This window comes from Stomoxys calcitrans, chromosome 4, assembly GCF_963082655.1.
Source record: "Stomoxys calcitrans chromosome 4, idStoCalc2.1, whole genome shotgun sequence".
In the NCBI taxonomy this organism is placed as follows: domain Eukaryota; kingdom Metazoa; phylum Arthropoda; class Insecta; order Diptera; family Muscidae; genus Stomoxys; species Stomoxys calcitrans.
The window spans coordinates 105,172,334-105,182,093 of NC_081555.1; the positions used below are offsets into that span (position 1 = coordinate 105,172,334).

Below are 9,760 nucleotides of genomic sequence, written 5' to 3' on the forward strand. Positions count from 1 at the left end.
GAGAACGCAATTCTTATCCGATTTGGCAGAAATTTTGTACTTCTACCATGACCTTCAACATACGTGTCCAATATGGTCTCCCATGTAAACCGATCTACCGATTTTGCTTCTTGAGCCCGTGCAAGGCGCAATTCTTATTCGAATGGACTGAAATTCGATGCGGATCGTTTGATAATCCATTTGAAAACTTCCACTTAGATCCATAAAAATTGGTTCAGAATTTGATATAGCTCCCACATTGTACTTATAGGGTAGGTGTAGGGTATTATACAGTCCGCACCGCCCGACTTTTGCCCTTCCTTACTTGTTTAATTTTATTTAAAATAGATATGTTATTTTTTCTTATTTTCTAATGCATAATATATATAATTATATTTTAATTTTTTTTTTCATTATTTTGTTTCTTTGTATAAATGGTGCTGGTCTGGCACAATAAAATTGTAATGGTTATGAAATAGTTTAATTGGTAAACTCGATTGATATTTTACTTTATTGCCTAGTATTTAATTATGCTTAAGTTTAATTTTCTTTTTGTGTTAAATGTCTTCTTTCAAGGTTCCGCAGGTAGTTCATCTTCATCAGGATCCCCGAACATTTTGTCGGGAGTTTTAAATTCCAAAGTTCAAGCCATTACACAAACCTTCTCTGGTAGCAGCTCTGGTTCTGGTAGTAATTCCGGAGCTGCCTCAAAGGGTGGTTCGAATCCAATAAGTAGCTTGCTAGGAAGTTCAAGTTCTTCTGGTATGTCTGAAACAGAGGAAGAGGTGGTGTTGGTTTCAATTTGATTATAAGCATGGGATTTAAGTTCAACGCTAGGTAACGATAACCAACTAAATGAGAGTTAAAGGGATCGCTTTTTATAAAATTTTGATGATAATGGTGGGGAAGGAATACTTTTTATGATCGAATTATTATTATTTTATATAGAACGCTGAGGCTTCTTTTATTGGCTGATATAAGAAGAATAAACCAACGTTGGATTTTGGACGAAACTTTAAATAATTTTTTGTAACGCCTTGGACTTGTTAGTCTCTGCTTTAATTTCGTACAAAATGTATAGAGATGTCGAAATCAAAATAAGCTAATATAAAATAAAATAAATTAATTAAATATAATTTAAAAAAAATTATAAAATAAAATAAAATAAAGTAAAATAAAATAAAATAAAATAAAATAAAATAAAATTAAATTAAATTAAATTAAATTAAATTAAATTAAATTAAATTAAATTAAATTAAATAAAATAAAATAAAATAAAATAAAATAAAATAAAATAAAATAAAATAAAATAAAATAAAATAAAATAAAATAAAATAAAATAAAATAAAATAAAATAAAATAAAATAAAATAAAATAAAATAAAATAAAATAAAATAAAATAAAATAAAATAAAATAAAATAAAATAAAATAAAATAAAATAAAATAAAATAAAATAAAATAAAATAAAATAAAATAAAATAAAATAAAATAAAATAAAATAAAATAAAATAAAATAAAATAAAATAAAATAAAATAAAATAAAATAAAATAAAATAAAATAAAATAAAATAAAATAAAATAAAATAAAATAAAATAAAATAAAATAATACAAAATAAAATAAAATAAAATAAAATAAAATAAAATAAAATAAAATAAAATAAAATAAAATAAAATAAAATAAAATAAAATAAAATAAAATAAAATAATATAAAATAAAATAAAATAAAATAAAATAAAATAAAATAAAATAAAATAAAATAAAATAAAATAAAATAAAATAAAATAAAATAAAATAAAATAAAATAAAATGAAATAAAATAAAATAAAATTAAATTAAATAAAATTAAATAAAATAAAATAAAATAAAACAAAAAAAATAAAATAAAATAAAATAAAATAAAATAAAATAAAATAAAATAAAATAAAATAAAATAAAATAAAATAAAATAAAATAAAATAAAATAAAATAAAATAAAATAAAATATAATATAATAAAATAAAATAAAATAAAATAAAACAAAAAAAATAAAATAAAATAAAATAAAATAAAATAAAATAAAATAAAATAAAATAAAATAAAATAAAATAAAATAAAATAAAATAAAATAAAATAAAATAAAATAAAATAAAATAAAATAAAATAAAATAAAATAAAATAAAATAAAATAAAATAAAATAAAATAAAATAAAATAAAATAAAATAAAATAAAATAAAATAAAATGGAATGAAAAGAACTGAAATGAAATGAAATGACATGACATGAAACGAAATGACATGAAATGAAATGAAAAGTTCTGAAATGAAATGAAAAGTTCTGAAATGAAATAAAATGGAATGGAATGGAATGAAATGAAATGAAATGGAATGGAGTGAAATGAAATGAAATGGAATGAAATAAAATGGAGTGAAATGAAATGGAATGAAATAAAATGAAATGAAATGAAATGACATAAAATGAAATGAAATGATATGAAATGAAATAAAATGAAATGATACGAAATTAATTGAACAAAACAAAACAGCAAAAGAGTATGCCAATGTTGATGTGTTTGTTGTTCTAGCATTGATGATTAGTTTGTTTTGGTATGGTGAAAATCCTGGCTTTCTTCTCTCTTACCGCGCTAAGGAGAGTTAGAGGACTTATAGAGCCCTGTTTCAAAACAAAAGCGTGCTTTACACCGCACTCCATAGTCGTTGGGTATGTAGAGCACCTGAATAAATTTGACAAAGGTGTTGATGAAGATACATGACGTATCAGAAATCATGATCCACCATGCCGGTAAAAGAATTTTGAATAACAGCACACACTTGCCAAATTTTTAAACAGATCTTTGGTATGCTATGTTTTGAATAGAAAGTATTGAGTATGATATCTAGAAAATTGTTCGAAAAATCACTAATCAATAATTTAAACTTAAATAATCTACAATAATGCATAATAAAATAAATAAATAAAAAAAAAAAAAAAAAAAATATATATATATATATATATATATATATATATATATATATATAAATATAAATAAATATATAAATATATATATATATATAAATATATATATATATATATATATATATAAAATACTTATTATACAATAAAATAATTGCAACAAAGCAAAGGTTCTTTTAATGGCTTTAATTTAATTTATTGGTTTTGCTTTTTTTTTTGTAATTTTTGACTATATTTTTAACTAATATTAAAATTTTAATATATCTTCAAATTGTTTTTTTGAATTTTAACATTGGCTTTGAAATTTTAAAGTTTTTTTTTTTTGGATTTGATTGATTTTGATCAGATTTTGGGTTGCAAATAATTTTGTATACCCCACAACACCACTTTGGTACAGGGTATTAAAACTTTGTGCATTTGTTTGGAAGCCACCGTAGTGCAGATGTTACCATGTCCGCCTATGACGCTGAACGCCTGAGTTCGAATCCTGGCGAGATCATCAGAACAAATTTTTAGCGGTGGTTTCCCCTCCTAATACTGGGAACATTTGTGAGGTACTATGGCCTAAAATACTGCTCACCAAAGAGATGTCGCACTGCGGCACATCGTTCGGACTCGGCTATAAAAAGAAGGCCCCTTATCATTGAGCTAAACATGAATCGGACTGCACTCATTGATTTGTGAGAAGTTTGCCCCTGTTCCTTAGTGGAATGTTGGTCGGCAAAATTTGCTTTTGTTTGCAACGCTAAGAAGAAGAGCTAGACCCATATAAGCATACCGATCGGCTTAGAATCACTTTCTGATAAGCTATGTCCGTCTGTCTATCCATATATTCTTGTGATCAAGTTACAGGTCTTATTAATTGTCCGATTGTCATGAAATTTTTAACAAGTCTCTTTTTAGACCCAAAGACGAATGCTGTTGAACAAAATCGGTTCAAATTTAGATATAGCTCCCATATATATCTTTCATCCGATATGGGCTTTTAGGGCTATAGAAGCCACTATTTTGGCCCGATCTTTACAAAATTTGGCACGGGGTGTTTTATGTGTCCTTATGTGATTGCTGAATTTTGTAAAAATCGGTCCAGATTTATATATAGCTCCCATATATATCTTTCATCCGATATTGAATTGTATGGCTGTAGCAGCTACAATTTTGTTCCGATCTTTACAACCTTTTACATGAAGTGTTTTCTTTAAAGCCTCAATACGAGCTATTTTATTTGACGTCCTAATTTGTGCACAAAATTTTTAAAAAATCCGTCTAGATTTCGATATAGCTCCCATATATATATTTCATCCGATATGACCTTTTAAGTCTGTATAAACCACAGTTTTGGTCCGATCTTTACCAAATTGATGTAGGAGATGTTTAATTTGACGTCTTAATATGTGTGCAAAATTTCATAAAAATCGGTTCAGATTTAGATATACCTCCCAAGTATATCTTTCATCGGATATGGCCATTTAAGGCTGTAGTCCAATCAATATTTCAATAGGTTTGCAAAATAAAAGTCTGACTTGATTTCATCATTGGTTTCAAGTGTGGTACGTATTCTCGCTGGTGTAGGGTAGAATATAGTCGGCCCCGCCCGACTTTTGCCTTTCCTTACTGGTTTTTATTTGGGCTTAATTTTTTTTATGACAAGAGCTTGATACGTTTAACCCTTCTTCATTTTGTTATAGTTTGTTTGTGGATGGGTCCTATTTCCATAATATAATGTGGATTTTGCTTTTTTGTGATTTTTTTAACTTTCTTGCAATATATTGGTTTTTATTTTATAATTTTTGTTTAAGGATCCTCAGGTAGTTCGTCTCCATCTGGTTCTTCTTCGGGATCTCCTAACATTTTGTCGAGTATTGTAAATACCAAAATTCAAACAGTAACTCAAACGTTCTCTGGTAGTTCCGGGTCCGGTTCTAAATCCAGTACTGCATCCAGCTCTAGCCCACGTTCTGGGTCCAGTTCTAGCCCACGTTCTGGGTCCAGTTCTAGCCCCAGTTCTGGGTCGAGTTCTAGCCCCAGTTCTAAGTCCAGTTCCAGCTCACTTTCTGCGACCGCTTCTCGTTCCAGTTCTAGCCCCAGTTCTGGATACAGTTATAGCCCCATATCTTCGGTCATGTCTGGCTCCAAATCCAGGCCCGCTTCCGGCTCCGGTTCTAAACCTGGTACTGGTTCAGGTACCGGCCCCGGTTATGGTTCCAGTTCTGACAGCGGTACTAACTACGGCTCTGGAAGCAGTTCCATCTCTGCTTCTGGAGATGATTCGGCATTTAAAGTTAGCCTTTTAGGAGATTCAAGTTCTTCTGGTAGGTTTGATGATATAAACGAAAAGGTGGTGGTTTAGATATGAATGTGCGTGTGATTTATGCGTGTAAGATATTATAAGCTGAAAATTAAATTTTGAAATGACTTGAAACATGAAATGACATTAAATTTAAGAGTTAAAAGAACTAAAACCATGACATCATTCAATATTTGTGATATGAATCGATTTCCTCAAAATTTTCTGTCAACAAAATTGGTGTTAATACTAAATTTCCACAAAATTTTCCAAAATATTTTCTTTGCAAACAAACTTTTCATGAAATCAAATATTTGGAATTATCTGCATATCCTTTGACTATGTACCATATTTGTTAACTGTGATAGGGAGTATCAGCCCTGGCTACAAATCCATTTGTGTGTGTTAAGTGTAGAGCGGCGATCCATTGATTTTAATAACAGATTGATCTGCTCTGATCTGATCTGATCTATCCGATATGTCTTAAGATGAGACCTTATTGTCATCATCATATCATCATTTTGGAAGTTGTGTGGTAAGTTACTTAGCTAAAAAATTGAGAATTGATTGGACTTAGACTTTGGTTATCCTTACTTTATTTCGCTCTCATGCTCCTTTCATTTATTTCCCATACTGCAATTATTATCCGCTTGGGGGTTGGATATACCCTCAGACACTTAATTCAATGATTTAATATGGGTTTGACACTCTACTCCTAAAACCGTTAATTTAAGTCACACATACATCTCGCAACAAATATTGATATCCAACTGCCAGTAATCAGGGCTATATAGCCCTTTGGCTTAAAGCCAAGATATTTGATACAAAATGTTTATGTGTGTACTTTATTCCGTATTGTCATTATTACACCCTCCACCATAGGATGGAGGCATACTTATATCGTCAATCTGTTTGTAGCACCTCGAAATATGCGTTTAAGGCCCCATAAGGTATATATGACATTTTAAGTCTAACTAAAATGTCCGTCCGACTATCCGTCCATCCGTCTGTCTGTCGAAAGAACGCTAACTTTCGAAGGAGTAAAGCTAGACGTTTGATATTTTGCACAAACACTTTTTATATCCTCAACCATAGGATGGAGATATACTAATTTCGTCATTCTGTTTGTTTATGCGTCTAAGACCCTAGAAATTTTGTAACACGGCTTCTCTCATGACCTTCAATATGCACGTCCAATATGGTCTGAATATGTCTATAGCTTGATACGGCTCCCAAATAAACCGATCTCCCGATTTTCCTTCTTAAGCCCCTACAAGGCGCAATTCTTATCCTAATGGACTGAAATATTACACAATGACTTATACAATGTTCAGCATTCAATTCATTTATGGTCCGAATCGGATATAGCTCCAACAGCATTACAGTTCTTGTTCATTATTCTATGTTTGCCTAAAAAGAGATACCGCGCAAAGAACTCGACAAATGCGATCCATGGTGGAGGGTATATAAGATTCGGCCCTGTCGAACTTACCACGCTCTTACTTGTTAAGCTTCGTGTTCTCTTGAATAGTTTTGGAGTATCCCACCAAACACTTGACCCCATATCACCAAGTTAATTCAGTGTTACTGAGTTTCTGCAAGGTGCAACAAAAATTAGCTTATATCTATTTTTCCATCTACGAGATCTGATGTGTGTGAAATTGAGAGTATGCATGAAGGCACATCCACTATTGAAATATCAAAAAATAAAATACTATAATTTTACGATTTCCGCCGAGTTTTGATATAGTCGGTTCGTTTTTGAACATGGAATGTTTGTATAGTTTATTAAACTTTAACTTTTTATTAATTATGTCTTGTGATTTCAGCAATAATTTCAAGGACGTTTGTGTAAATTTGAGTTTTTCGATGAACCGCTGGACTTGACACTATCCCTATTTGCCTTTTCTAATTTTTCGTTTCTGTTTAAACTTTGCAGGTCTGCTGAGTGGCGGTCGTAGTTCCAGTTCTAGCAGTTCTTCAGCTGGTGGTAGTGGTGGCGGTGGTGGAGGTTTGCTAAGTGGCCTATTTGGTGGCTCAAGCGGCGGTGGGGGAGGAAACTTTCTGAGTGGAGCCATAAGTGCAAAAACCGGTTTTCTGAGCAACGCTTTAGGTGGATTGCTAGGAGGAGGAAATGGTGGTGGTGGTGGTGGTGGTAGTTCCGGAGGCGGTGGTTTATTGGGAGGTTTGCTAGGATCACCCTCATCCACCAACTCTGTTGCCGTAACCACATCAGCACCAGCAAAGTCATCATCATCTGGCGGTGGTGGATCCTCTGGCAGTAGTACTGCCGCTAGCAACAAAGTCAGTGTAGCTGTAGATGTTGGCGAGGACAAAAATTTGGATATTGATATTCGTCGTTCGACTCCTTCAAGTACAACAGCTAAAAGCGTTGAAAAAAAGGTTGAGGAGAAAAAAGTTGCAGCTTCCATTTCAAGTTCTACTTCAGCTGCTAAAAATAAAGTTAATGTGAATGTTGACCTGGGAGAGGATAAGGATGGCGATTTAGAAGAAGGTTCCTCAAACGTTGTGAAAATCTCCACTTCACTTAGAGGTGGGGCAGTTGCTCCAGCCGCCGCTGCTCATGATACCGCTGCTATTGCCGCAGCTGCTACTGCTGCCGTTGTCACGGCTGGCGCTGCAGTCGCTCCTGCTGCTAGTAGACAAGGTTACAGCTATCCCAGTGCCAGTCCTGGAAGTCTTGGTGGCGGTTACAGTTATCACCCGAACACTAACGTCAAGGCCGCTGCCGCTCCTGCTTCCGCTCCCGCTTCCACTCCTGCTTCCGCTCCCGCCTCTGCACCTGCAACCACTGGAAATGGTCCTGCTGTTTACGACTATGGCAATCACAGAAAGCAAATTGTGAGATATCATGTGGTTCCCGGAGCACCTGTTGTAAACCTACCCACAGGACAAGGCTATAACTATCAACAGCAAGCACCTCAAGCTGCACGTTCTGGTTATAATTATCAACCACATGCTCCCGCTCCTGCTCCTGCTCCTGCTGCTGGTCATGGCTATAATTATCAACCACAGACTGCTCAGGCTCCTCGACCTGGCTACAATTATCAGCAACCAGCAGCCGCTCCTCGTCCTGGTTATAACTACCAACAGCCACAACCTCCTCAAGCTCCTCGTCCTGGTTATAACTATCAACAGCCACAGGCTCCGCAAGCTCCTCGTTCTGGCTATAACTATCAACAGCCACAGGCTCAAGCTCCTCGTCCTGGCTATAACTATCAACAACCTGCCCCTGCTCCTGCTCCGGCTGGCCATGGTTATAACTATCAACAACATCAGGCTCCGGCTTTCGCTCCCGCTCCCGCTCCAGCTCCTCGTACTGGTTACAACTATCAACCAAAACAACCAGTTGCTGCTCAATCGCGCTCTGGTTATAGCTATCGTCAACAACCCGGTCCCCCCTTTAATACCTATTATTTAAGAACTGTTTAAGAGTACTTCGATTGAAATCAAAATAATTTGTTAGAGGAGTATAAAAAAATTGTTCCCTTAGAATTAAATTTGAATTTTCGAACTGAATGCTAAGGAAGAGATTCAGACGGTTATTTTAATTTTGATAAAATATTATAGGTTAAGCCACTCCGATAAGACTTCATTTATATTTATATGAAAAAAAAAATTACATACATCTGCATTACTGTCACACTATTGAATTACGTAATAAATAAAAAGAAAAATTATTTGAAAACCCTATGTTCATGTTTAAAGATATTGAAATCAAAAATCTTTCACCTATAAAAATGGGCTGCTGCTATAAGAAGTGTTTAGGACTGAGAGCTATTGTGAAAACAGCTCTGCACGTAGCTGTAAAGATCCGTTCCACCAAAGATATATACGTTGGTGCTCAACGCATACATCAAAATGGCTTTGAACAATATGAAGACCGAAACTGATGCAATCCCTACACCAGTAACAGGTATATCGGCACTCAAATATAGGAAAATCCATATTCTAAAAAATAGGTGGATAATATGTGCCACATTTACGGTAAGAATTAGGAGTAAAGAGGGAAATTTTATCACCGATCCTGGTAATCTTTAATGGTCTACTCAGGCCATAGATGTACGTAAGAGACATTTGGACCATACTGCCACCCAGAGAAGAAGATATCACTTATATTTAACGAGTAAAAAGCGTTAAGTTCTGCCAGGCCGATCTTTGGATACCCACCACCTCGGGTATATATGTAGCTAACTTTCGTCGAAATCCGGTGAAAATGCATACCTAATGTCCCATAGCAGCTATATCGAAATATGTACCGATTTGGACCAAATACTAATATGTACAAGTCATTGTTCAATTGTATATAACAAAATATTGTATCTATACCTAAAAATAACCCGATCTGAAACATATACGACACGAATGTCGAAAAGCCAAACATAAGTCACTGTGTCAAATTTAAGTGAAATCGGATTATAAATGCGCCTTGTATGTGCCCACGACTTTAAATCGAAATATCGGTCTATATGGCAGCTATATTCAAATCTGGACCGATCTATGTCATATTGCAGAAATAT

At 33.2% G+C, this 9,760-nt stretch overlaps 1 protein-coding gene across 1 annotated transcript in view; it reads left to right on the forward strand.

Annotated features, from left to right (window-relative positions):
- LOC106088942 (uncharacterized transmembrane protein DDB_G0289901-like) overlaps positions 1 to 8,672 on the forward strand; it is a 33,458-nt gene extending 24,786 nt beyond the window's left edge. Inside the window, exons 7-9 of the mRNA XM_059367224.1 lie at positions 556 to 741; positions 4,732 to 5,244; positions 7,159 to 8,672. Of these exons, the coding sequence (XP_059223207.1) occupies positions 556 to 741; positions 4,732 to 5,244; positions 7,159 to 8,672 (2,213 nt within the window). The remainder of the gene's footprint in view (positions 1 to 555; positions 742 to 4,731; positions 5,245 to 7,158) is intronic.
- Positions 8,673 to 9,760: the final 1,088 nt, after the last annotated feature.